At 58.5% G+C, this 27,506-nt stretch overlaps 2 protein-coding genes across 7 annotated transcripts; one reads left to right on the top strand and one right to left on the bottom strand.

Annotated features, from left to right (window-relative positions):
- ZBTB7B (zinc finger and BTB domain containing 7B) lies at positions 1 to 15,750 on the top strand. Of its 6 annotated transcripts, none has more exons than XM_040230377.1 (4): positions 1 to 58; positions 216 to 316; positions 11,978 to 13,134; positions 13,475 to 15,750. In XM_040230377.1, exons 3-4 carry the CDS (start codon positions 11,984 to 11,986, stop codon positions 13,938 to 13,940), a joined length of 1,617 nt encoding a protein of 538 aa, XP_040086311.1. In that variant the 5' UTR covers positions 1 to 58; positions 216 to 316; positions 11,978 to 11,983; the 3' UTR covers positions 13,941 to 15,750. The 6 variants fall into 6 exon arrangements, with proteins under 6 accessions (XP_040086311.1, XP_040086310.1, XP_040086314.1 ...); XM_040230378.1 differs by having other exon boundaries at positions 11 to 41; XM_040230376.1 differs by lacking the exon at positions 216 to 316 and having other exon boundaries at positions 7 to 41.
- A 10-nt stretch (positions 15,751 to 15,760) lies between these two features.
- Positions 15,761 to 27,432, bottom strand: DCST2 (DC-STAMP domain containing 2). Its single transcript, XM_040230359.1, has 15 exons — positions 27,165 to 27,432; positions 26,826 to 26,996; positions 26,447 to 26,548; positions 26,011 to 26,208; positions 25,393 to 25,458; positions 24,690 to 24,903; positions 24,356 to 24,513; positions 23,455 to 23,619; positions 22,202 to 22,369; positions 21,969 to 22,069; positions 20,918 to 21,048; positions 19,525 to 19,652; positions 19,079 to 19,172; positions 18,834 to 18,974; positions 15,761 to 15,956 (listed from the first exon to the last, which is right to left on the bottom strand). Exons 1-15 carry the CDS (start codon positions 27,430 to 27,432, stop codon positions 15,911 to 15,913), a joined length of 2,151 nt encoding a protein of 716 aa, XP_040086293.1. The 3' UTR covers positions 15,761 to 15,910.
- Between the last annotated feature and the right edge of the window lie 74 nt (positions 27,433 to 27,506).

Here is a 27,506-nt window from a genome sequence, read left to right as displayed (position 1 = left end):
GAGGGAGGGGAGGGATGGGGGGAAAGCAAGCAGGAGGACAGGTGAGACAGCAGGACAGGTGAGGCGGGCCCTGAGGGGGGGGGCGGGTGGGAGCCAGGTGAATGTACGGTTCTCGGCGGCCGAGGGGGGGCGGGCGGCAGGAGGAGGCAGAGGGCTGCGGAGGAGGAGCCCCCCAGCAGAGAGCGGCGAGCCACTGACCGCGGCCTTCTGACCAGGACCGGAGCAGGGCCCCAAGCCCCCGGGCCTGGCGGGGGACGCGCTTCTCCCCACACCCGGAGCCTCAGCAGCTCCAGCCAGCGGACCCAAAGGCGGAGAGGTGAGTGTACCCCACTTTTGCCTCCTGGCTAGGGGTCCCCCATACTCGAGATTACTGCAGTGTCCTTCGTCTGTCCTGTAAGTGGGACCCCCCCACACACGCGCGCATGCAGACCAGATTCCCACCACTCCCCTTTCCTGTGCCTTCCCAACACTCCGGGTCTTGGGAATTGATTTTAACGGGGAGGAAAGGTAGAGATGGAACTACAGCCTCCCCCAACCCAGGGCGGAGGGTCCCCAGAAACTTTCTATGCACTTCTGGGATCAGACAGACTGGCGGCTCCGGGATGGAGAGAGGGCGAGGCGGCGCCCAGCGCTCCCCTAGTCTCCTTCGTGACTTTAGAGGTAGACCCCCGACCCGACCGAGTTGAGGGAATGGAAACGCTGACGGATTCTAACTAGGACAACGCTCCCCCCACCTCCTCCGCGCCCCCTGGCGCGGTGGGTTGGACTCGGGCCAGTTGCATGGGGGGTGGGGGGAGCACAGGAGGAGCCGCGGCTTGGGGGAAAGTTACCGGCTGGACTATTTGGTTTCTTGCGCTTCCACAGCCGCGCTCTTTCGCCGGTAGTGGGGCTCAGCGACGACCTCCGAGCGATACAGAACGACCCCTCTCTCCGCCGCCCCTCAATCCTACTCTCTTCGTTCGGGCTCCAGTACCGCCGCCACCTTTTCAAAGCCAGCTCCTGCCCCCAGAACCCAAGAGCGAGTGTGGGCGACTAGGAAGAATCCTACCTATCGTCCGTTCCCCACCGGCGCTGGCGCACCTGCCCCTACCCGGAGTGGGGGTCGCTACTGTGTTGTTGTAGGACCTAGTCTGAGCGCGGCTGGCAGAGGGCTGCCATTCAAAGGGGTGGGGGGCGCTGCTTTCAATTTCCAGTTTTCTCTCTCTCCTCCCACCCCACCCGAAGTAAGAGAGCGACGTGTCCCGGCCAGAGCGAGGGGGGGCCGGGAGTGGGGGGGCGGCGTGGGCAGCGGGTTGTGCCCGGACACGTGCCTGCCCAGGCGCCCCGGCCCTGCTGGTGTTTGGAGAGAGGGCGGGTCCCCTGCCCCCCGCCCCGCACAACCCCCACGTATCAAAGGGCGGCTGAGACGTGGTGAGACCTCGGGGCGCCCTGGGGGGGGGCAGGGAGCCTGGGTCCGGAGCAGGGGAGGGGCAGAGGCGCGGGTGCTAGCTGACCCACAGGAAACGAGCGCTGCTGACCTAGTTTGGGACACCGGAAGTGGGTGCTGGGGAGAGGGGGAGACCAGCAGGCTGTCCTGGCTTCCGGGCCAGGTGGAAGGCGTTCTTGAATTGACCCCCACCCGAAAGCAGTGAAGACCCCGAGCTGCAGCTGAGAATGAGAATGAGTCAGCGCAGCTATTCCCGCTTCCCTCAACTTATTCCTGGAGGAGGGAGACAGTTTATCAAGGCGCAGGGGGAGCCAGATTGGGCAGTGAGGGGTTAAACAGGGATGAGAACTCTCTCTTCCCTGAGGGTGCATGTGTGTAGGGGGGGTGAGGACTGGAGGATTATGGGGTTGCCTCCTGCTCCCCCCCCACACACCAACTGGTTTGGTCACCCCTGTCCCCGTCTGGCACTGCTGGGAGAGCTGGCATGGAGTGGGCATCAGGTTGGGCAGAGAGAGTGGGCATATGGAGTATTGTGCTGGACTGGAGAGGGACATATCTGTGACTGAGTTTGGGTAGCAGTTAGTGTTCCTCCTTGGTGGCTGGGGAGAAGGGCAGGGGGCTCCCCCTGGAGCAGCTGATGAAACAAGAAGAAATCTCTGTCAGTGCTGCCTGTCCCTGGCCCCCGGGACCCCGGCTCCCCCAGCGTGCCTCTGTTACATGGTTGCTGTGGGCACGACGCAGCCTGCTGGCACCCCCAGACACTGTCCCCTCCCTTGGGTACCACACCCCTCAACCTTAGTACAGGGGTCAGGAAGGGGTTAATACCATCCAAAAGGGGCTCTGGGGAAGAAAGCAGGCAGTGCCCACTAGGCTCAGGTGTCAAGGAGGCCTGCTCCACTGGGGCACTCTCATCCCTGCTCAGCTCTGGCTGACATGGACCCCAGTGACTGGGAGACAGGTGCTGACCTCTTTCCCCTTCCCCATGGTGCCCCCTGGCACCCAGGGCCCCCAGCTCCTCCTTGGCCTAGTGCCTGCCCTGGGAGGGCGCGGCGGGCAGCGGGGGCTGGGCTAACAATGCACCATCGGGCCCTTTGTGTGCTTGCACTTGGCACCCTGGGGAAGGGTGGGGGAGGGGGGCCCAGCGGGCATGGGGGGCGGAGCGCCTCTGGGGTGGGGACAGTGAAGGCTGGGGGAGAGAAGCAGAGAATGAAAGCAGGTGGGGAGGAAAGGGAAGTAGGTCAGCTAGGGTGCTGGCCCCCCATCCCAAGCCAGGGCAGAGAGAACCAGCCCCTGATCCTATGGCTGCCCAGATGGCATCATGCTGCCTGGGGCACACCCTAGGACTGGGCATTTGGGGTCAGAAGTCACTGCCCAGGGGACTGCTCAGATAGAGGAGGCCTGGCCTGTACTACCTCCTTCTTGGTGGCTAAGAGACCCAGTTCTGGTCCAAAGCCGAGGTCCCAAGACGGGTAGTGACTGGGACCAGTCCAGGCAGGGCACTGCCCTCTGATAGAAGCCTCTGGGACTGCTTTGGGGCTTCCTGCCTCCAGCCTGCTTGGCTCCCTGACCTTCAGAGAGTTAAGACTGCCCTGCTACCAGGCCTTAGGGCCTATGCCTGTTTTGGCCTAGGGCTGAAGAGGAGGGTGGGGGAGGAAGGTGGGGACAGGCAGAGGGATAGGACCCTGGCATGGGGTGTGCCCGCCCTGGCCTCTTCCCCCTCCTTCTGCTGAGTAAACTCGTGAGTAAACTTGACGTTTTGCCCGGACAGTTTGAAGTTGCCTCGCCGCCCCCCCACCACCACCAGTCCTGCCAACACACAGGCGGCCAGGCGCCAAGGCTGGCCTGGGGGACTAGGGGGAAGGGGTTAGAGCTACTGTTGTCCACCATCACGGATCCTGGAGAAGCAGAAATGATCCCCGACCCAGGCAGACCCAGGTCTTGGCAAGAGTCTTGGCTGGGACCTATAAACATCTGTCCCAGAACCTTGGGGAGCCTACAGAAAGTGGCCTGGAAGCAGAGCCTCTGCCCACTTCTGACTTCCACCCCCACTAAGTAAAGGCACCCAGCTGCCCTCTGGTCCCCTGAGTTGCCACCTTTAATGTTCACAGGCTATGGGACACAAGGGGAAAAGCTACCTTTAGCAAATTCCACAGGGACACCAGAAAATGGTTCCCTCTTCATTCTGTCCCACAGCCTGGAGTGGGTGGGAGGCTAGAGGCCTTCCTTGGCATCTTAGCCCTCTCTTCACTGAGGCCTCCCAGTTACCGTGGCCTCAGCCCTAGAGGGTGGAATCCACATTTACCAGCAGAATTTCTTGACCTCACCCCTGGGTCTAACCCTATATATATCTCTCTCCACCATACTACCCATCAGGCCTGGCCCTAATCTTCCCCAACCCCTTCCTCTGCTTGCTAGCATCACAGAGCCGAGTCAGCTTTCAGAGCTCTCCAGCCAGAAATACTCGTGCCAGATCCAGGGGCTGATGGTGCCCCAGACAAAAGAGGGCTGGTGGCAGGTAAATGGAGCCAGTGACCCCCCACAAACGTGCCAACTGACTTTTTACTTGACATCACTAATTCCTCTTAGGCCTCCCTAGGCCACCAGAATGGTCCTGAGGCCCGGCAGGGGGAAACGCCTTCCCAGTCCCTGCCGGCCTCGGAGTGGGGCTCCACCAGGCCCTTACTTTCGACCTCATGTCTCTGGCTTCAGTTTCCTTCCTGTTTCCACCGCCCCCCCCCCCCCAGCTCCTCCCCACCCATATGCCCCTTTCAACAGACATCCTCTCCTCCTTCCTTCCTCCTTTCCTCCCGCTTTGCCTGGGAGCAGGGGTCCTCTCCCCCAACCATAGACCTCCTGCCTTTTACCTCTTCTAAACACAATCCCCCTGGAGATTCATGACCACCTCCCATCCCCTGCTCTGCTTTCCCCACCCCATCAGCAGTGAGGCTCTGGGGAAGGCAAGAGCACAGTGCTTCTCAAGGGAACTACAACTCCCAAGGTACATGCAAAGCAATTGTGGTGCATACTGGGAGTTGTAGTCCTCCTTGATCTCTCAGTTTGGTTAAGTTGGAATTTTTCTGGATGGGACTAAAAGTGGACTGGGATGACTTGGAACCTGGGGACCTGCTGGATCCCCCCAGCTTGTCCTCATCATCTTGTTCCCCCAGGACACCATGTATCCATAATTGTCATCCACCCCACCCCCCACCCCCAGCTGAGACATGCTACCCATTCTCACCTTAGGGCTCCACCCAAGAGATGCCCACACCCTGCCCTGCTGCCCCTGGCAGGGGTGGAATGGAGGGGCCCCATGAACTCCCTCCCTGCCCCGTGCCCTCTAGGCTGGTTCCCTCCCTTTACAGGGATCAAAGGGCAGAGAGCAGCCCCACCCCACTCCCTGGCAGGCTGCGGGCACTAGGGTGATCAGGAATTGCAGAGACTCTGGTGCCCAAGCAAATGCTTGGGCAGGGGGTTGCCGAGAGGCCAGCACCTGGCGGCAGGGAGACACTGGCCCCCATCTTGGGGAGGAGAACCTTCGATAACTGTTCATCAAGCTGTCCATAGCCCCCTTGGACTCTCTTTGTATAGGCCCTAAACTGTGTACTGCCTCTTGAGGAGATGGCTTGAGAACAGGGTCTCAGGCCTTATCTGTAGGACCTAGGGGCCCGGGCCCGCCTAGCTGGCACCAAGGCCCAGGGATGACCCTCCCCCACCCCAGGCCCACAGTTGGCATGGGGCGCTGGGAGCCAGGGGGGTAGGAGGGAGAGGAGGGCAGGACTGCCAGCATCCTGGTGGGTAGGTGCCAACCGGGCCGGGAGCTGGTGAGGGGCAGCAGGCCAGCGGCATTGAGCCAGCAGCTGTTGGGGGGAAAGGGGAGGGGATATTTTAGGGGGCATTTCTGTGGTCCCCCCTCCCAGCCCAGCAGGACATGGGATGGCCTAGTGGCTGGGGGACCTAGGGCCCACGTTGTTACAGGAATAAGAGACCCCCAGGGTTGTTTAAGTGGAACTTTGTGGCCCACCCTCCTCTAGGCTCAGAGCCCTCCTGAGTTGCCCCTCAGGCCCAGGCGGGTCCCAGCCAACCGGCCAGGGTGGCAGCAGCTTACGCAAGGGGTGGGGCTGGGCGCTTCCCAGCAGACGCCCCCTCCCAGCTCCTTCCTCTTTCGGTGCCCACAGCTCCCCCATCTGTCCACCCCACCTCAGGCCAGCTCTATCCCCCTGGTCCCCCTGGCCACTGGGGGCTGGCACAAGTGCTGCCCCCTGGCCTGGTTGGCAGGGGCTGGCGCCCAGGCAAGGAACTGTGGTATGTGAGTGGGTTTGGGGTGAGGCATGGGGAGGGCGGGGTGCTGCCTTGCCCAGCCCCTGAGGGCCCCAGCCCAGTACGGGGTGGGGAGAATTCGGCCAGCTCCCAAGGGTGCTGAGGGCCCCCCTGGGGGTCTGAAGGGCCTCCCTGTGGTCCCCTGTTAGTCCCCATGCCCTGAGGGGCTGGGACCTGGGCACCTGTCACCCCTGGCACCGACTGTCCAGGCTTCCCCTCCTCCCTCTCTGGCCACTGCTGCCTCCTGTCCCCTCCCCTCCCTTCTTCCTTCTCCTGGTCCCACCTCCAGCAGCCTCTCCCATTGCTCCTCCTCACCTCTGTCCTCCTGGACTGTCCCAGCTCCTACCTTTCCTACCGCTCACCTTTTTCCCCTTTTAGGACTGAGTCAGGACAGGCGGGGGTGGGTATAGCTGGGGCTTCGGGCACCACAGGCAGAGACTCTAGGCCCTCTCCCACGCTGCCAGGCCTCTGGTAACCCCTCCCTCCATCTGGGGGGAGGGGGGACAGCACCCAGAGGGTTAAGGCTGTAGGGGGGAGGGGCTGGGCCAAGTCGTGGGCGGCCCCTTTGAAGGAGGGAGCTGGAGCGGGGAACAGCCACCCTGCCTGCCCCCCAGCCAGGCCCTCCCCCACCCCTCCCAACCTGTTCCCCCCAGGGGCCAGGAGGAGTTGCCGGCAAGGCCCCTCAGCGTTCAGGTGAGTAGGCCCCGCTCTGGCTTGGGAGATCAGGCCCCAGGGGAGGCTCGGAGGCCTAGAATTGGCCAAGGGTCAGAGAGGGACTGAAAAACAGGCTAGGAAGAGGGTGTCCAAATTTTCACAGGGGTTGGTTTAGGGAGCTGAGGGGCTGAGGGGCTGGAGCGTGGGGGAGCCTCTGTGTCCGAGGGACGTAGGAGGACAGGAGAGCAGAAGAAGGGGCCTACAGGAGCCGAGGGGCTGCTGGGCCAGGACAGGAGGTTGGACAGGCTGGCAGGGAGCCGGGCTCCGGGGATTGGGCTGGGGTGTCCTCTGGGGCTGGGGGGCTCAGGTTTCTGCTGGCGGCTTGGCGGGTGTGGGGTTACCAGCCGGCTCGGTTACGCAGCCGGGGACGCTAGGCTGGGGGGGAGGGGGTGGGCACAGGGCAGACCCTGGCACCTTTTAGGTCTCCTCAGGCCCTCAGGGGATCTGGCGCTGCTCCGGCAGACCCCTGCTGGGAGCGCTGATGGCCAGGGTCTGTCCAGGCGCATGGTTGCCTGGCCTTGGGTGGGCAGCCTCTGGGGAAACTCCAGCTGCTCCAGGGCTGGAAACTCTGACGGGCAGAGAGGCCTAGGCTGTCCCCCAACCCTACCCCACATCCGCTCTCACTGTACACCCCCCCACCCATCTTCGCCAACTGTTCCCCCCGATTTTGGTCCTGTGCTTCATCCAGAATGGGGTCGTGGGTGCCTAAGTGCAACCATCTCATGGCAAGACCAGGCCTTGGAGGGCAGGCCCGATTTCTTAATTTAATTCCTCTGCCCCTCTCCACCGCATCCAACCATCGGCCTGGGGAGAAGAGAAGAGATGCTTGGAGTAGGGCGAAATGGAGGAAGTGGGAGAGGCCTGAGCGAGAGAACCAAAAGCCAAAAGAAAGGAGAGGTAGGGATGGTTCCTTGGGGACCTAGGGACTTAAGGACTCAGTAGAGAGAGAGGAAGCAGGAGCCCTGCAAGGGCTGAAGGGAGGAAAGCAAAGGATGAGTCGTGGGGAGAGGAGACAAGGGTCCAAGAAGGCGGGAAGGAGACAGAAAGAGGCCAAGGCAAGGGGCCAAGAGTGGAGAGGGGCTGAGGGCAGGCGTCCCCAAAGGAAAAGAGGGGAAGACTAGGGAAGACGGAGTTGTCCATTCCTTTCCCCGCCATCTTTTATCTCCCTCAGATTTCCCCTGATGCGATCTCAGAGGCTGTGGACTAGGGCGGGTGTCATGGAAAGAAAGTGTGGGGGAACACTGAGGTCTCCCTCCTGTCAAGAGCTAAAGCACCAGGAATTGGGGATTTTGAGGGAGGAGAGGCTTAACCCCCACAGCACCGGGAAGCAGCCAACTCCCCTTGCCTCCTTCCCCCTTCGTGGCTTGCGGTCTCTCTTCCCCGCCTCGGCCCCCAGGAAGTGTGAGTGCTGGGGGTGGTGAGGTTAGGAGGGGGAAGCGGCATATGGGGGATGGGGAAGGCATGTACTAGCTTGGAGGGGCTGGGTGGGGAGCAAAAGGCTCCATGCGTGTCTGGGGCATCCTGGGCCGAGGGCCTCTCCTTCAAAGCCCTTCCAGTCCTCCAGGGGATTCACCTCCACCTCTCACCCCGCCTTTCCAACTGGGCAGTCCAGATGGCTTCAGCTCTGGGCCCCAGAGGCCCTAAGAAAGGGTGGAAGAAGCTGGGGAGCTAGGATTCCTGGGTCCCTGAGGACTTTGGACTGGCTGTCCTATTTCCCCACCCCCGTCCTTGGTCCAGCCACAGGCCAAAGCCCTGGCTTCGTGCAAACTTCGCTCCAAAAAACAGGAAGAGAACCTGAGGCTGGAGTTGGGGTGGGGGTTGGGGGGGAGAAAGGAGAAAGAAGTAAGGGGGAAGGGTGGCCAGCCAAGGTGGGAAGAGCGTCAGGCCTCTCCATCACCCTGGCAGGAGGCATCACAGCCTGGCCCTCATCCTCACCCCAAGCTGCTACACCTGGAGAAGCTGGCCAGGTCCCTCTCGGGCTCTCTGGCAGAGCCCAGAGGTGGGGGCCTCTGAGCCTAAGGAGGGGGTGCTCTGTGTGCCTAAGTCTCAGGCCCATATCTATTTTCTCCGCCGCTAATCCTGTTTCCGCCTGCTGCCCCCCACACTAAGCCTCACTCCCCTAATCCCCAGGGTGTGGGGAAGGGGGGCCAGCTTTACTCAGCTGCCCCATTCAGGGCCTCGTATCCCAGCTCTTCAGCTGGCTCAAGCCAGCAGTGTTGGCCCTGGTATTCCCCCAGCCCTTCACTGGACACTGCCTGAGGTCAACACCTGGAAAGACTTCCAGCCTCCTTTTCCTTCCTGTGCCAGGGCCAGTGCCCTCTACCTTTTGGTTTCTTGGTGGTGGACACACCTTGGGAGGTGCCTTTGGCACTGAGGGGTAGGTGATAGGGGCTCCCACCTTTGCCCCCTCCCATACTGTTCTATCCCCAAAGTCTTCCCCCCACCAAAGATGGGGCAAGCTTGACTCAGGGCCCAGTTTCAAGAGAGCTGCCCACCGGCTTGGCCGGTCTAGCAGGCCTGACAGTGAGGGGAGCCTGGGGGGGTGACGGGAAAGGGGGGAGAGATGGGGCGGGGCCCCCAGTTCTTCCCCCTACCAGGCAAACAGACCTTGCCTGGCTCCCTGGCACAGCTGCCCCCCCACCAACCACCACACACGCCCATGCCCACAAGGTCTTAGCAAGAGGGGGCATGCCAGGCTGGGTGGGGATGGGCCGTCCTCATGGGCGTTGGGGGGCTGGGCCCTCTGGGATATAGAGGTGGGAAGGGTGCCCAAGTTGGGGTGGGCACCCTGGCATCAGTGCCCCACCCTGGCAGAAAGAAGGGGGGAGTTCCTCCCCATCAATCCCTCCCAGATGATGGGGCCTGAAGTGCCCCCTTGGCCTGGTTGGCACCAGCCTAGCTCCAGGTGGCACCTAAGTCAGCATGGGTGCCAGAGCCCTGGGAAAGCGCTAGGGGAGTTTCCCAGAAGCTAGAGACCCATAGGAACACCTCCCCTTCCCAAATGGGTCCTCTGCCTCTCTCTCCCTTCATTGCTACTGCGTGGCCGTGGGCTTTGGAGTTAGGCCCTAGGGGTTAAACACCTACCCTTGCCCAAGCCCCGTGTGATCTGCATCCGTGAACCAGCCTGAGCCTGTGACCTGACAGCAGGGTCAGCCAATCAGCAACCCCGCCACACCAAGTTGCCACAGAGATGGCCCTGGGGTGGGAGAAGGGAGGCGGGCTTAAGCAGCGGGAATGGGTGGGGTGGGAGGGAAGAAGGGAGAGGGACAGGGTGAGCCACGTGCCTGCGGGTGCACAGCTCCGGGCCAATGGACAGGGAGGACAGCCCCACCCATCCCCCTCAGGAGGGACAGGATTCACTTTGGGCTCAGGAGGGTGCCCACTGCTACTTGAGTGGCCACTGCTGCTGCCCACCTGGTTTTGTTTGTTCCTAAGTCCTGGGGCTATTTGCCACTTGTACTATTTGTAAAGTACAGGTGGGAAAACCCAAGGAAACTGGGAGTGCTCCCAGACTGCTTGGCCCTCAGGGAGAGAAGTGATTTGTGGACTTAAGGTGGGAAGGGGTGGGCTATCTGAGGGTGTCTGACGCTGGCTTATGAGCCAGCACATGGGTTCTGCTCACTCAAGGCTTCCACGCAGGCGTCCGGATGCTATAGGGAAGACGGGGAGGCAGGCAGAGACGACGCAGTTCTTGTGTCCTCAAAAGGAAACCTGTAGCCCTCGACTCCTCCAACCCCCTCAAAACCCTTCCCCATCAGTGGCCGAGACTGAGCAGTTTGTGGGAGTGGCAGAGAAGACTGGCAAACTGTCAGTGAGACTTGCCCTACGGATCATCCGGGTCAGCCTTTAATTTTGCAGATGAGGAAATGGGAAAGAAAGTGACTGGTTCAGGGTCATGTAGCTAGTAGTAACCAGACTCCCCCTGGGTGATTTGATGGAGGGAGACAGACCTTTCTCCCAGCAGAGACCATCTGTATAGCGCATGCCTCCGGGTGAGGCTTGGTTTCTCCCTCCCAAGGCCAGAACTTTTATTGAGCCCCTACTATGTGTTAGGCATTGTGCCACCCACGGGTTCATTTAACCTTCACCACAGCCCTAGAAATCAGGTGGAGTTATCCCATGTTATAGACATGGGATGTTTATAGAAAAGAAGGTTCAGAGATTAAACAACTTGTTTAAGGATCACAGAGCTAATCAGCCGCAGAGTGAGGATTCAAACTCAAGCCTGGATGACTCCAGAGCCCAGCTCTTTCCAGGCCTCAACTCTGTCTCCAGTTGCTCCAGACCACCAAATGTCAGGGTGGAAGGGCCGAGCCCCTGTGGCTTTCATCCCCACCCACTCCTTGAGTACCATGAGGAGACAGAAGCACAGAGAGAAATGACTTGACCAAGGTCATTTGGCAAGATAGCAGAGCCAGGATTAGAAGCTGATCTCCTCACTTCCAGACCAGACTCACTCTGCTAGCTGCCTCCCTCCACCAGCCTTGGGACTGCCGAAGTGCTGTGCCTTCTGTGGCTGTGCCTTGGAAAGGCTAGCACTGAGGATGGAAGAAGGTCTTCTGGAGAGGGGGGCTCTCCTGACTGGCCAGGAATGGAGAGGGAGAGCTGGCAGTGGCAGCCCAGTGGAGGAGGGGTAGGGCTGGAACTTGGCCTATTGGCAGGGGGGAGGGGTGGGGACGATGCTTATCGGTGCGGGGCAGGAAGCACCCGCGCCAGCGCCAGCGACACCCCAGCAAAGGGTGGCTGCTCCTTGGCCCCATGGGGGAGGGGAGGATGTGGGGGAAGGTATGCTGGGAGCTGTGTTTCCCTTTTGGCCTCTACAAGGGGGAGATCTAGAAGGGGAGATGAACTTTTAGTGGGTGGGAAAGAAGGTGGGGTCCTGGGGAGCCACCTCCCAGGTTTGCAGTGTTTTATAGTGCTCCAAACACTTTAAGGAGATAATGTGAGCTAAAGCACCTGACCTTGTCTTGAACAGACCTTGGCCCAAAGTGAATCTGAACTCTCTCACTGGCTTCTCTCTGGGGTGAGAGGAGGTTCCATCACAGAGACTGTCACCCCACTTTTCAGATGCCTGAGGCTGGCTGCAAGAGGCACCCGGAGTCCTTCAGCCAGTTCTTCATGAAGCCTGAGCCAGAACACAGGCATCCTTTCTCCCAGACCAGTGCTTCTTCCAAAGGGATGGGAACGGGGCAGGTGAAGCAGATGGGTCTCTAGGAAAGGCCAGAAAGGCAGAGCTCTCGCGCTCACTGAGGCAGAACATTGCACAGTGGTTAGGAACAGGGCTCGGCCGCTGCCTGGCTTTGAACCTGTTCCGCACTTACCATAGAAAGTCACTTCACATGTCTGCACCTCAGGTTCCTGCCTGTGAAATGGATAATTGTTACTTTAGAAGGTCATGGAAGATGAAATGGGTGTAAAGTACTTGAAGGGCCTATGCTCATGGCCAGTGCTGGTATTCCGTCTCTGCGCGCCCTGGCAGGGCTGAGCGCTCCTAACCTCCCCTTCTCCTTCGCTCCGCAGGAGAAGATGGGGAGCCCTGAGGATGACCTGATCGGGATTCCATTCCCAGACCACAGCAGTGAGCTCCTGAGCTGCCTCAATGAGCAGCGCCAGCTGGGCCACCTCTGTGACCTCACCATCCGGACGCAGGGCCTGGAGTACCGCACCCACCGGGCTGTGCTGGCTGCCTGCAGCCACTACTTCAAGAAGCTCTTCACTGAGGGTGGTGGCGGTGCGCTCTCGGGTGCTGGGGGCGGTGGGACAGCTGCTGGGGGTGCAGGGGCCGGCGTGTGCGAGTTGGACTTCGTGGGGCCGGAGGCACTGGGTGCCCTGCTCGAGTTTGCCTACACAGCCACCCTGACCACCAGCAGCGCCAACATGCCGGCCGTACTGCAGGCTGCGCGGCTGCTGGAGATCCCCTGTGTCATCGCGGCCTGCATGGAGATTCTGCAGGGCAGCGGACTAGAGGCGCCCAGCCCGGACGAGGACGACTGTGAGCGCGCGCGGCAGTACCTAGAAGCCTTCGCCTGTACAGCCAGCGCCTCAGCTTCGGGAGTCCCCAACGGTGATGACAGCCCTCCACAGGCACCCCTCCCACCGCCGCCACCACCGCCTCCTCGACCTGTTGCCCGCCGCAGCCGCAAGCCCCGCAAAGCTTTCCTGCAGACCAAGGGGGCCCGGGCCAACCACCTGGTGCCCGAGGTGTCCACGGTGCCCACCCATCCCTTCACCTACGAGGAGGAGGAGGAGGCGAGCAGAGTGGGCAGTGGGCTGGGAGACAGCTACAGCCCTCCCACAGGGGCTGCCTCACCCCCCGAGGGGCCCCTGAGCTACGAGGCCTGCGAGGGTGAGGAAGAAGAGGAGGAGCTGGTGTACCCCCCGCCCTACGGGCTGGCACAGGGCGGCGGGCCCCCGCTGTCCCCAGAGGAGCTGGGCTCAGACGAGGATGCCATCGATCCCGACCTGATGGCCTACCTCAGCTCCCTGCACCAGGACACCCTGCCTCCAGGCCTGGACAGCCAGGACAAGCTAGTGCGCAAACGCCGCTCCCAGATGCCCCAGGAGTGCCCAGTCTGCCACAAGATCATCCACGGGGCGGGCAAACTGCCACGCCACATGAGGACCCATACGGGTGAGAAGCCCTTCGCCTGTGAAGTCTGCGGTGTCCGTTTCACCCGGTGAGCACCAGGGGAAAGAGACCCAGCAGGGGCCATGTGGGGGGTGGGGGGTGGCACAAGGGAGAAAGGGGTTGTGAGACCCAGGGTGTGGAGGGAGAGGATCCTGGAGGGACTGTGGGGTGGTCCCCAGGCTGAGGCGAGAGACCAGGAGAAAGAAAGGCAAGGAAGGTGGGTCTGGGGCCTTAAAGATCTGACTGTGCTGGAGGCAGGTGGTTAACCTGGGGCTAAGTCAGCAAGGGTCTCCCGGAGCAGATATAGGGAAACGAGTGCTAGGGGGCGGGACCGGCCGATCCAGGGACCCTCTGTGACGGCTCTCTTCGCCCTCTCCCTGCCGCGCCAGGAACGACAAGCTGAAGATCCACATGCGGAAGCACACCGGAGAGCGCCCCTACTCGTGCTCGCACTGCCCAGCCCGCTTCCTGCACAGCTACGACCTCAAGAACCACATGCACCTGCACACAGGGGACCGGCCCTACGAGTGCCACCTGTGCCACAAGGCTTTCGCCAAGGAGGACCACCTGCAGCGCCACCTCAAGGGCCAGAACTGCCTGGAGGTGCGCACCCGGCGGCGCCGCAAGGACGATGCGCCCCCTCACTACCCCCCGCCCTCCGCCGCCACCTCGTCCCCTGCTGGCCTCGACCTCTCCAACGGTCACTTGGACACCTTCCGCCTGTCTCTGGCTCGATTCTGGGAGACGTCCGCCCCTACCGGGCCCCCAGACTCCACCCCAGGGCCCCCTGATGACGAGGAGGAGGAGGGGGCACCCACCACACCTCAGGCTGAAGGTGCCATGGACACCTCTTAAAGAGGGACGAGTGGCCGAGCTGGAGCAGCACGGGGACCGGGGAGGCCCATGCCAAGCAGTGGGAGTGTACACAGCAGAGACGGCGCTGGGGGTTCAGGCACTGAGTCTCCCTGGCATCGGAGATAGGCTCCTTCCCTCAGAGCCCTCATTCCAGTTCCAAGCCGAGAAGGTTTTGGGGCAGAGTCTCCCCAGATTGGGGTGCTCTCCCACGGAGTGATACATATGATATTATGTATATATTTACAGCTCCATTGTAAAGGTGGGGTCCCTGTCCCCAGCTGCTCCTGGGGAGCAGAAGCAATCATGTATTTCTGATTTGTGGGGTCCCTCTTCGGCTATGCGGGTTTCTAGGGGGTGGGGGGCTTGGGACCAAAGCCTTGCCCCACCCCCATGCCCCTTGGGGTTTTGGCTGTGTTAGGGGGTGAAGGACTGCCCCTCCCTTTCGAGACCCCTCCTTCCTGGTTTCTGTTCCCTTTTCCTGGCAGTGAATTACGCAAAGGGGGGAGGCAGAGGATGGGTAAGTGGGGGAAAGCAAGGTAAAAGCTTGGAAGACGGGGACTGGGCCTGTAAGGAAGGAGCCATCCCAGTCCCCCTCCGCCCTTCTCCCAGCGCTGAGTCATGGGGTCCTGGAGAAGGGGGCGGGGTGGCCTGATTGGCTCGCCCGCCCCTGGGGGCAGCGGGAGGGCCCCGCCCAGCCAGGGGAGCGCTGCCGGTTCTCCTCCCCGGCCCTCCCCTCCCGCGTCCCCGGGCAGGGAATGTCTTGTTCCCGCCGCTCCCTCCCCGGGGCCAGAGGGCAGGGCGGGCCGGGCGGTGTCCTACCCTCTTCTCCTCCTCCCCACCTCCTCCCCGCCCAGGTGCGAGCCGCCACCACCACTGCTGCCGCCCCTGACTCACGCCGCCCCCGGGCTGGCGCGGTGCTGGGTGTGGGACCGGGTGAGGGGCTGGCGGGGAGCCTGGCGGAGAACGGGCTGGCCGGCGCCATCTGGCGGCTGTGCCCTGCGCGGGCGAGCGCCCCTGGCGGCCACTGCCAGGGAGCCGCCTTCTCCACCTCCACCACCCCAGCGGGTGAGCCGCGCCCCCTTGCCAAGGCCGGGGCGCGGAACTTCTCGCTCGCCCCCAGGGAAAGTGGGCTGCGGCCCTGTGGGAAAGGAGTCCTACCCTCAGACCCTTGCCTGCCAGGGCTCCCTGTTGGGGTGGGGAGAATAATTCCCTCACTCTTCCCTTAGGATTGAATCCACCCCTGTTCTGTACATAGCCTTTTCTGTTGGTCTTGTTGAAATCTAGTTTCAGATTTTTAACTACCCAATTCTGCTGGGGGTGGGGGTATCTCCCCCCCCCTTCCTCGCTGGGTGCTGGACCCCGCTCGGGCCTGGGCTCTGCCTTGCACTATTTCCCCTCCCTGGCCTGGCGGCCCCCCCTCCTTAAAAGGGGCAGGTTCAGGTGCCCGGTGCTCTCCCTCCCTCCCATGCACCCCCATGCCCATTTGCACAGCTGCCCAGGTACCCCCAATAGTGGGGGGGGGTCACAGGGAGGGGGTAGCGGGACCAGTCCTTGTCTCTATTTAAAAAGTGATGATGTAATATATTGGGGTAGAGGGAGGCCAGGTTGCTCTGGGCCTCCTCTTTGCATTTCAGGTGATGGGGGGCCCAGCCCCGGGGAGTGAGGACAGTGTGGCCTCCCCCCCCCTTGCGGCTTCTCCACTCAGTGCCTTAAGGGGGGAGGCGGTCCCCCCTCTCCTGTGCCCTCCCCTTCCCTTGACCCCCACCTCGGGTGTAAGCGACAGGAAGAAATAATAATAATTTAAGATTCACGCTTGTGTCCAACTTTGATTTCTTTATTTTGGAGGTAGGTGGGAGGGATGGGGAGGAGAGGGAAATGAGAGATGGGGACTGCTTTGAGGGCAGAGGATTTCTGAGGCAGTCAGTGGGGCTGAGGGGGCTGCTGACAGACAGGGCCTCAGGTGGTGGTGGCTACCTGTGCCTTCTCTCCCAAGGCCCCTTCTCCTCATCCAGGTCACTAGTGAGGAGAGGAAGAGGGTGGCCCAGTCACCAGGATTCTGTTTTCACAGGTGACTTCTTTCCTCCTGCACCTGCCCTGTCTATTCAGATTTGGCTCCTGTTATCTTCCAGCCACTGCGGCTCTCACAGGCCCCTCCAAGGCAAGCCACCGTGTGTCTGTAGATATCTTCCGACTTTAGGCTGAGAGATGAGTGGGCAATGATGTGCCCAAGGTCATGTGCTTTGCAAGGGCAGAACCAGTAGTGACCTCGGAAATAATACTCACTCAAGGCTGTAGTGTACCTCCCTGGCTGCCCAGCTTTTAACTTCACTGAGCCCTCTGGAACCACTCAAAATAAAACTTTCCTTCCCCTTCAACCTCTGAACTCATTACTAACTTCCGGTGCCCCATTCACACTGGAATGTGACCACTGGACAGTTTTCTCTTCAGTCCTCCCAAGTGGAGGTTGCTTGTCTTTCTCAGACTTGGCATGCCTGTGGCGTATTGCAAAGCCCCTGGCTCCCATGGAAGCTACACTCCTGGGCTGTGCCTATCTCCCCAGGCCCTGCCAACATCCTGCTATACCCATCCAGGGTGCTGGTACCAGACTTGAGCTGCTCTTGTGGCCCAGCTGCCTTCTCGCTGGTGGGCAGGCTCTTCCAACACACTGGCCTTCCAATCCTCAGACTACTTGGCCATAATGACCTTCCTCTCTGCACCTACTCGGACATCACCCTCAATCTTGGCTACTCTCTGGATTTATCCCCCGGATTCTTCCTGGGCCTGGCCCATTGTCTGCATCCCTCCTGGCCTCTGCTTTAACACCCCAGCAACACATAGACCTTGGACTGCCCCCTGGGGTCTCAACCCCTTTCTCTTCCCCAGTCATCTTAGATACTCTGACTAAAGCACCCCAATTCTCACCCCATTATCTCCTGACCTGCCCAGAAAAAGCCTTCAACCCTGGAATCCCATTCATGGCTACCACATTTGCTTGAGAAAACCACATAACCAAGCACGCTGGAGTCTGTCATTACATGTGATGATTTTCAACTTCATCTGAGCCTTTAACGCTCCCTGGAAATCTCTTAACCTCCCCAGTTGGCTCCTTTGCACACTCCCCAAGGCAGGCATTTCAACCTCCACCACCCACTCCTTGAAACCTTTATTCCACTCCCAACCCCATTCTTTACTGTTTCAGCAGGTGTGCATGCCTCCTATCCCCGCCCCCAGTCCCCAACCCCACCCCCTCACCCTGAGAAAAGCAAGGCCATCAGACTGGAGCGGGCTCAGCTCTGCTGGGAGGGACGTGCCCTCTCCCCTCCTGCCTCGGGCGAGCCCGGTCCTATTGGAGGCCGCCCTGTTCACCTGGCCCTAGATCCCATCTCTCCGGCATCTCTCACTCTTCAACACTTTTTTCATCTCTGAAATCCTCAAATCTCCCCATACTTGGGTAAAGAAAAGGCTTTTTCTTGGATAAAGAAAAATCTTTTAGGTTCCCTTCAAGCTACTCTCTTGTTCTATGAAGCTAACTCTCTCCTCTTTACCATCAAGCTTCCTTTTTTAAACTACAGCAGTTATGTTAAAAAAAATAATAATAATTTCCAAACTTCTTGCAACAGTGACACAGAGCCATGTACCCTGTTTCTGAGTCTTCTCTACCAGTCACCCCCCTCAACCCATGAGAATTGGTTTTGGCCTTCCCCACACCATGAGAAATAGTCCCACAAGCCACTCCAAGGATCTCTCGACCACCAAATTTGATGACCAGTCTTTAGGCTTCATCCTACTTGATCATCTCACAGCATTGGACCTGCTTGGCTCTCTGTTCTTGAGTCTCTCCCCTCCTTGGTTTGTGATGGAGCCCCTTAGGGTCCTGTCCTTGCCTCCTCCTCTGCTGCCCTGCCCTCCACCAGGGTGATCCAGCTCATCTCTCTCACAGTCTCCAAGTCAACAACCCCCCAAAAGATACCTCTGGCCCAGAGCCCTGCCCTTTTCTAACTGTCCCCTGGGCATTCCCAGTGGATTCCCTACAGATACCAGAAAGGTCTAGAACTGGGCCATTGTTTCTGCAGAACCTGTTTCTCCTCTTGCCCTAACACCACCCAGTTCCAAACACAAGCTCCCTGTCATTCTCAGCACCTCAATCCTGAGGCTGTCACCAACTTTTCCTGAGCTAAGACAGCCTCCTCTCTGGTCTCCCTGCTCCCACCCTGCCTCCACTCTGCCTTCTTAGCTTATTGTCCCAAAAGACAAATACGAATACATCACTTTCTGACTGAGGATCTTCAGATGGTAAACTGAGGCCCTCTCCCACCTCTCCCTGCCTTGATGGGCAACCTCATCTCCCAGTATGCTCTGCTGTCTCCACCCAGCCACAAATACACCCCTCCCTGACCCTCCCCTCACCTCTAAGTGTTCCATATTCTCCAGACTCACACAAGCCTCCCCCTGGAATGTCCTCTTGCACTCCTCAGCCTAACAAACCCTCTGGCTTCCAGGCTTCATCCTACTTGATAATCTCACAGCATTTGATATACTTGGCTCTCTGTGAGTGAAAATCAAACCCATCTATTTTTTTGACTTCTTTCATGAAGCTTTCATTAATATACCTCCATCCCAAACCAGGTTTTCTGTCCTCTGTGCTCCCCAGAGCCTGCTTCACTCCTCATTTGGGGTGCTCTCTACATTGTCACTTATCTACTTGATGTCACTCTCCCCCACTCACCCCAGGGCAGGGGTGCTGACACAGCAGGCATGGGGCAAACCCCTCTCCGCCCTCCCCCTTTTATCTCTCCAGCTCTAGCAGAGGGCCAGGCAGCCAAGAAACCCTTGATAAATGTGACCGAACATGCTTAGGTCTCCCAGTCCCCACTCCTGAAGTTTTCCGCTCACCTGGATTCCGACATGGAATCCGATGAGAGGGTCCTGCCCAGAGCTTCCTGGAGCCGCTGCCGCAGTAGCGCCTCCTGCTCAGGACCCTTTCGGTGGGCAGCAGCCAGCCATAGGCGGGGGCCCTCCTCATCACTGGAGTCCCTGGAGAAGCCTCCCATCTCAGTAGCCCACAGAGGTCCTGCAGGAGGGGTGGCCACTCCTTCTGCCCCCACAGTCTCAGCCACCCCCTGTTGCCTGAGACTCACAGCTCTAGATCCAGTTCCTCCTGGTTGGAGAGGGGAGACGCACACACGGAGCAGGTGTTGCCCAGGAGACGGAAGCAGGTGAGACAGAAGAGACCTGGAGGAGGCCAGGAGGGAAGGAATTGAACTTGTTCCCCCACCCCCACCCCAGCACTGTGCTCCCTAGCTTTCAGCCCTTGCCTCCCCAACTCCACCCGAGGGGGAGACCATTCATCAAACCATGCACTCTGGGGAACTGCTGCAATACCACTTGCATAGGAATTCTACTTGCACTGGAGGATTAAGGCACACAGAGAAAATGAGCTACCTGAGGGTTCTGTGTAAAAGAGGACATGCGTCATAACGAAGGGAGGGGTACAAAAGGTGAGGTACAGAAGTCCATAAAAGCTGATTGTCATATACAAATGGTGAGAGTCCCAGCAGAGAGGCATCCTCCTCAGAACTCTCACCTCTGCAGCCTGGGGTACTGCAAGCCACCGAATTCTCTGTGTCCCCCTCGTCCTGCGGCTGCCCACAGCCCAGGCAGTAGGTCTGATGCTGGCTGAAGTGGCTGATAAATGGAACCAGGCAGGAACACCTGAGGAGAGGGGTCCCAGACACTAAGTAGGTCAGCTCAATATATCTGGACAAAAATACAATTCAAAAAGGTACATGCACCCCTATCCTCAAAGCAGCACTATTCACAACAGCCAAGACGCGGAAGCAACCTAACTGTCTATGGACAGATGAACAGATAAAGAAGATGTGGCGCATATATACTGTGGAGTACCACTCAGCCAGGAAAAGAACAAAATAATGCCATTTGCTGCAACATGGATGCACCCGGAGATTCTCATACCAAATGAAGTCAGAAACAGAAAGATAAATACTATATGATAACGCTTATTTGTGGAATCTAAAATATGACACAGAGGAACTTTTATGAAACAGACTCACAGACATGGAGAAATGGACTCACAGACATGTGGGAACGGACTCACAGACATGTGGAAACAGACTCACAGACATATAGAAACGGACTCACAGACATGTAGAAACAGACTCGCAGACATGAAGAACAGACTCACAGACATGGAGGAACAGACTCACAGACATGTGGAAACAGACTCACAGACATGGAGAAACAGACTCACAGACATGGAGGAACGGACTCACAGACATGTGGAAACAGACTCACAGACATGGAGAAACAGACTCACAGACATGGAGGAACGGACTCACAGACGTGGAGAACGGACTCACAGACATGGAGAACGGACTTGTGGTTGCAAGGGGAGGGGGCAAGGGAGAGATGGGGTGGGGGTTTGGGTTAGCAGATGCAAACTAGTATACACAGAATGGTAAATAACAGAGTCCTGCTGTATAACACAGGGAAACTTATTCTATATTCTGTGATAAACCATAACGAAAAAGAATATTTTTTTTAAAAAGAGTGTATATGTGTGGATGGCTGAATCACTTTGCTATAATACAGTAGAAATTAACACATAATTGTAAATCAGCTATATTACACTTTTTAAATTAATTTTTTTTAAAAGCAGGCCAGCCCAGCCTGCCTAACTAACCCTCACCCTCTCCAGTATCACCCTCCAAATCAAAGGTAGGTCTCCCTACAGTCTAACCTCCATCCCTCTGAGTATAGCAAGAACCTCCCTTCTTCCTGTCCTCCTCCTCCTTTGACTCCCCACCCCTACAGAGTGTCACCCCCAATCCATTCATGAATGAGCACCCTCTTCAACCAAATCTCTGGACACCTAGGAAAGACAGTGATCCATTCTGACCTCTGGCTCTTTTTCTACTCCCTCTCACTCCGCTTCCTATAAGGAAAGACCATGGGCTTACCGTCCAGCCAGCGCCTGGAGGATGCTCATGTGGCCGTGGTCAGCTGCCCGTCTCCTGACTGATCGGTACAAGGCAGCCAGCAGCTTTGTTCGGCGGCTCAGAAGTACATTGTAGAGGTAGGAGATCCTCTCCTGGTGGAGGGGAAGTCAAGGATGGGGTCCCCTTGATCCTGTCTGCCTGGAATGCCCTCTGCACTCACCCCTACCCCTTACCTTTACCTTCTGTCCATTTCCTATGACTCCTTGTAGGCTTGGCTCAATGCCCCTTCCTGGGGGAAGACTTCAGGGCTTCCCTAGGTGGACGCACCCATCCCCTCCTCTGGGTTTCCTTAGCACTTGTTTATTCCTTAATAAAAACACTTTTTTCTTTCTCTTTGTTTTGGCTGTGCTCTGAGGTTTGTGGGGTCTTAATTCTCCAACCAGGGATCGTACCCTCACCCTCTGGCCCCCTCACCCTCTCACCCCCTGCAGTGGGAGCTCGGAGTCTTAATCACCAGATGGCCAGGGAATTTCCTAAAAATACTTTTTTCATTGTAACAGTCTTGTTAAAACCTGCCTCCAGACTGTGTCTGGTTCACCTCTGCATCCCTGAAGCCGCTAGCATGGTGACTGGCATACAGTAGGTGCTCAATGAGTCATGAGTAAGTAAACAAATGGCAGGTTTTCATTCCCACCTCAACACCAGCATGGCTCCTGCCCTCAAGGGTTTTTGTTTGTTTGTTTGTTTTGTTTTTAATTTATTTATTTGGCTGCATCAGATCCTTAGTTTTGGCATTGTGGGGTCCAGTTCCCCGACCAGGAATCAAACCTGGGCCCCTTGAATTGGGAACATGGAGTCTGAGCCACTGGACCACCAGGGAAGTCCCTTTCCCCAGGGTTTTAACAAATCTTTGGAAGCAAGCTTTATCTCAAGGGGCACCATTTCTCCCTTCTGTGGTCCAGGTCATTTGCTTTGGGGTTCAACAGTTCAACCAGAGGGAGAGAGCTGGGCTGCAGAAGGCTTCTGAACTCCCACAATCCAAGACAGACAGCCAGGAGCTTAGCCCCCTCACCTGCTCCCGAGATGGGTAGTAGGAGGCACAGATGAGCCGCCGCAGCCGACTGACATAGTTGCCGAACAAAGTGACAAAGAAGCAAAGGCCATACATGACGCCTGGGGGCACAGCAGACCCAGTAAGCTGCTGCTGGGGGGCACCAGGTGCCAGCCACACTCACCCTCAGCAGACTGTGCCCCTCATGCCCTGAACTGTGTCTGACCCCCCAGTGCCCTCGGAGGTGCGGATACCGATGACTATGTAACCAGTGGAGTTGGGCTCTGAGGGATGCAGACGGCAGCGTTGGGACAGGACGGTGATGTTGCCTTGCTGGAGGACGTCGAATGCAGACACCAGGTCGCGGTAAATCTTCCCCGTGGAGCCAGTGCCTTCCACGGTTATGGATACGAACACAGGGCCTGGGCGCCAAGACCCTGTGTGAGGGCTGTTCTTGGAAGCTGCCCACTCCACCATGCACAAAAGACCACACCTTCTGGAAGGTGGCAGGTGGATGGTGCAAAGCATAGAGATGGCCCCCAGGCTCCCCCGGAGGCCCCAGACACCCTTGTGGTGCTCCATGCCCTGGCTCCTGGAAACTAGGCCTGGCTCCATGGTCCAGAGCTGGCTGGCACTGGTACCTATGTGGTCTGCCTTCTCAGGCCACCAGATCTGAAACGACCTTGATAGCCTGTGGGTCCATGCCCAGACTCCATAACTACCCAGAAACATTTATTTTAAAGCATTTGTTGGGGGGAGGGAAGGTTTGGGAGTGTGGGATTAGCAGATGCAAGCTATTATATATAGGATGGATAAACAAGGTCCTACTGTGTGGCACAGGGAACTATAGTCAATATCCTGTGATAAATCATAATAGAAAAGAATATAAAAAGGAATATATATATATATACACATATAACTGAATCTCTTTGCCATACAGCATAAATTAAAACATTGTAAGTCAACTGTACTTCAATCAAATTTAAAAAATTTTTTCAAAATAAAGCATTTGTTAAGCACTGACTGTGTATCAGGTATTGAACTAAGGGCTTTATCGATTGTTTCGAGTTTTGGTTTTTTTACTTTTTCTGTTGGGCCTCTGGTATACAGGATTAGATTAACTCTATTCTGTGGTTTGTGGCACACTGTCAATCCAAGGTCCACCAGGCACTCACACATGTGGTCTCATCTATGTACAGCCACCCAGAGAAGCTGCTACCATTACTGTCCCATGGTTCAGATGAGGCAACTGAAGGTCTGGGAGGTTGAGCAAACTGCTCAAGGTCACCATCTGGTAAAGGACACTGCTGAGATTTGACCCCAGGCCAGTCTGACTTTAGAGCTTGTGTTTTCCTCTACTGTGTTATGGTGTAATCTTGAACTGGGCACAGGGATTACCAGGCAGAGGATGGGGTTGGAGGAAGGGCAATGTCAGGGGCTGGTAAGTAGCAGTGACATTCAGGCCATCCCCCAGGACTGAGGAAGCTAGGGAAGTTTGGGCACTCACTTCGGGCCACAACCTCCCCCTGCAGGTGGTACCGAGCCAGGTCCAGGACCCAGAAGACGGCATAGTCCAGGAAGACCAGGAACAACACGAGGAGGAGGTGCCGGGCAAGGTGGAAGATCGCCAGGATGCAAAAAATCTGTTCCCACCGGGACAAGAAGATGGAGCCTGCATCGGGGAGGGCTGGTCAGGACTTTCCTCAAGTCTCCTTCCCACCAGACCCTAGCCCCTAGAGAGACCTCCCTCCTGGAGGCAGCTCCTGCCCCTCGTCAGACTGGGTCCTGTCTGCTCACCTGGAAGATGCGGAGGCTGTGAGGACCCCTGTGCAAGAGTGGGAAGGAAGCACTCTTCCTGGGCAGGGCCTCCGTGGCTCGAGATACACACCTAGTCTCTCCACCTTGACCTGGTGGCCAGTTTTCATTCTCCAGGAATCCCCCCTTCTAAGGCATCCCTGATACCCTGATGTGGTTCCCCGCCTCCCACTTCAGAGACAGCACTGCTCCCCACCTCCCCCCGGCTGCATCACCCCCGTATCAGTGCGCATGCACATTCTTGCTCACCACCTCCAAAAGCCTCCCCAGCTTCACTTCCCTTGCTCCACATCCACTCTCCACCCATCCTTCCCTCTGTCTTGACATCCAGGGTGCTCCCAGAAGCATCACCTTCCACTCTTCTCTTAGTCTCCATGCTCTGAGACACCCCTCTTTTAGGCTGAGGCGTCCCAAGGACAGGGTTGTGTCTCCCCCACCTCCCGAGCCTGAAATTTCCTTTTTCTGTGTCGTCCCCCATCTCTGGCCCTGCCCTGAGCCAGGCCTGTGCCCAGCACTTCTGGGCAGAGCAGTGGGGTTGGAGGGAACCCTGGCCCCACTCAGGGACCCTATCTCCGGGTCCTCGGGGCCCTCGCCTGGCTGGATGTAGTGTCTGGCTTCATGGGCAGTCAGCGGCAGCACCGTGGGCAATCCTGCCCTGGAGCGGACAGCCTCCATGCGCAGGAATCGGCTGGTGATGTAGATGTTGTCAAAATTGTCCCAGTTCAGGTAACCGTATCGGTAATACAGGGCTCTGGTGGGACACACGTGAGGCCCCTCAGCAGCCCCAACCAGACATCCCAGGGCACCACACTCCCCACTCTTACCCCTGCCCACGAGCTTCAGCCTCCCAGGATGCCATGGGGACAAGCTGGCCCCCAACAGCCCTAGCCCCCACCCCTGCATTGGCGGGGCCCTCCAGCGCCTCACTGGAGGTAAAGAAGCAGAAGCAGCAGAGGTGTGGTGTAGCCCATCAGAGCCAAAGCCTCTCGGACGCGGTACAGCTTCATGCTGACGGCTTCGTGGAGGTCCAGAGCTACCTGGGACAGGCTCCGAGAGGCGTTGAGATCCACAAAGAAGTAATGGGTGGCTGTCATGTTGAACTCAAACTCTTGACGCACTCGGTTAATCAAATTCCTTATAGCTGAGGCCCCGCGTCCAGGGGAGATGCGAGCAAGGAGAGTTACAAGGAGGCAGGGCTGCGCCCTGGAGGGGCCTGGCCAGCCCAGGGGTCCCATGACTCCCAGGTCAGCTAGAAACCCCCAGTGTTGGGACCTACAGTGGACTGAGGAGGGGACAGAGCCTCCACAGTCTATGCCATGGCCAATGCACACTTAGCCCCAGGCTTCTGCCTTCACAAGGGACATCTCAACAACCTGCCTTGGCTGCAGGGGGCCCTGCTTCTCTCCCCAGCTCCTCCTCTCAAGTCAGGCTTTGATGAAGCACCCTCTCTTCACTGGGCCTCAATTTCCTAATCTATATGGTGTGGACATTGGCCTGGGTAACCTCTGGAGGCCTTTTCCTGAATTCTCATTTGTGGACAAGGAGTGCTCCTGGGTTGGCACATGCCGGGATGAGGGAGGGAGGCCTCCGAGGAGCACCGCATGAGTAGGGCTAGGTGGGGACCACTCACGGGTGCTCATGGTCTCTCGCAGGAAGGTCTGGATATAGCCAGGGATGATGCAGAACACCTGGGCCACTGAGAGCCAAGACTGGGTGTCAGGAGGGGCAAAGAGACACAGCCTGTCTCTCCAGTCTCCAGAGACCTTGCTCTCACAGGGCCTCCCAACTTTTCACTGTTCCTGCTGGCCTCCACATCAGCTCAAAACCTTTTGACTTCTCCTTACTACCCCACCCTCCACATTGGTTTTCCCCCTACCTGCTCCCTAATCCTGCATGGAGCCCAGCATCCTTGTTGGTCCCATATTTATTGCCCCTCATTAGTCCCCTGGAAGGGGGCTTCCCAGGTGGCCCAGTGGTAAAGAATTTGCCTGCTAAAGCAGGAGACGTGGATTTGATCCCTGGATCAGGAAGATCCCCTGGAGAAGGAAATGGCAACCCACTCCAGTATTCTTGCCTGGGAAATCCCATGGACCAAGGAGCCTGGCAGGCTATAGTCCATGGACTCGCGAAGAGTCAGACACGACTAAGCACACACACGCTACACTACTGGTCACCCGGGCCCACTCACCCAACTCATCCCTACGTTTTCCGGGCCTCCATTCCTACCACTAAGCCCATGTTCTCTCACCACTGGCGAGTCCACAGAGCATCAGCTTGAAGGGCATGAGCACGAAGCACAGGTGGTAGGCTTGTGGTATGACCTTCATGCAGCTGTCCTTGGCGTCATCAAAGACCCGAGCACACTTCAGGTAGGGGTTGCCCAGCTCTGAGTTGCACACATCGCCAATGTGCAGGAGCCAGTACCACACGTTCCGCAGGGCCCTGGCTGGGAATGGCTGCGGGGCTGGTACCCAGGAGTCCTGCAGCATCTTCTCAGGGGGGTTTTGGGGAACACCAGGGCAGCACCCGGACCCGGAAAGGCCCGCGGTCAGGGGCCGGGCTCTGCTTTATCCAGTGGGGTCTACTTAGCACTCTGGCAGGGCCCAAGAAGTCCTGGACGGGGGTGAGGGTGAGGAGACTGGGTAAATCCTGGCCCCCCAAAACAGACATGCTAACGTGCTGACCTACGTGCTTCACGCCATCCATGATTGACCGGAAGAACTTTCGGACCCGGTCAGCCACCTGCTTGGCTCTCTGAGCGATGGCTTTAATCTTGTTCAGAGCACCTGAGAGGCATAGGCAGGGCTCCGGTTGGGTCTCCTCCTCTAGAGGCTGGCTCTAACCATTGCCCTGGAGTAGGGAGTGGAGTGGGGGAGCTGCCCAGATGCTGGGGTCTGGGAGACAGTCCGTCTGGCAGTGGAGCGGGCCAGAGAGCGAGGGTCAGGGGGTCCTGCTGGATGCTTAGAGGTTAAGGCCCAGGACCACAGAGAGGAATGGAGCCAGAGGACTGTGAACGCGCAGGCTGAGGGGAGCTCGGGGGCCCGTGGAGGTGGGTGGCCTTACTGATGAGGGGCTGCTTGGCCCTCTCCAGCACTTCGGCGGTCTGGTTCAGGGCCAGTTCTGCCCCACAGGCCACAGCCTCGCTGGCCTGGGTGAAGTTGCGCAGGGTGTTGGCACAAGGCCCTTGCAACACCAACCCAAAGGCAGCCACCAACAGCAGTGTCTGGCCCTGCTCTGGGGAGACAGCACCATGGGAACCAAGCCAGCAGCCTTGCCCATGGCAGCATATACAAGTGCCGTATGGAAGGCAGCAGGGCTTCCTTCGACTGCCCTCTCCCGCAAGATCCCTCCTGCTCCAGCCCCTCCACCGGGCCCACCCCCTGCACTGGGCGCCAGACTCACTGGAGAAGGCCTGGGGCAGCATCAAAAGGACAGTGACCCGGACCTGGCGGGAGAATCCCATGCCCAGACTAAGGAAGGCGGCCAGAGTGAGGGTGCCCACCAGGCAGCCCCAGGGGCTGTGCCCTTCCACCAGCAGCTCCAGCAGCCCGTAGGCTGTGGCCAGGGACAAGCCCAGGATAAAGCCCCCTGTGCTGCGGACCACAGCCCGCGCCATGCTTGGCGGCTCTGCCTCCAAGGGCTGCGCAGCATCCTTCGTGACCTTGGACATGGCTGAGACCAAATGTTTGCCTGTCTCCAGGTGAGGCCCACCAGGTTCTGTGGCTCTTTAAAGGCCCTAGAATT

This window comes from Oryx dammah, unplaced genomic scaffold (genome assembly GCF_014754425.2).
Source record: "Oryx dammah isolate SB20612 unplaced genomic scaffold, SCBI_Odam_1.1 HiC_scaffold_28, whole genome shotgun sequence".
In the NCBI taxonomy this organism is placed as follows: Eukaryota; Metazoa; Chordata; class Mammalia; order Artiodactyla; family Bovidae; genus Oryx; species Oryx dammah.
This window is presented reverse-complemented; position numbering and strand designations above follow the sequence as displayed.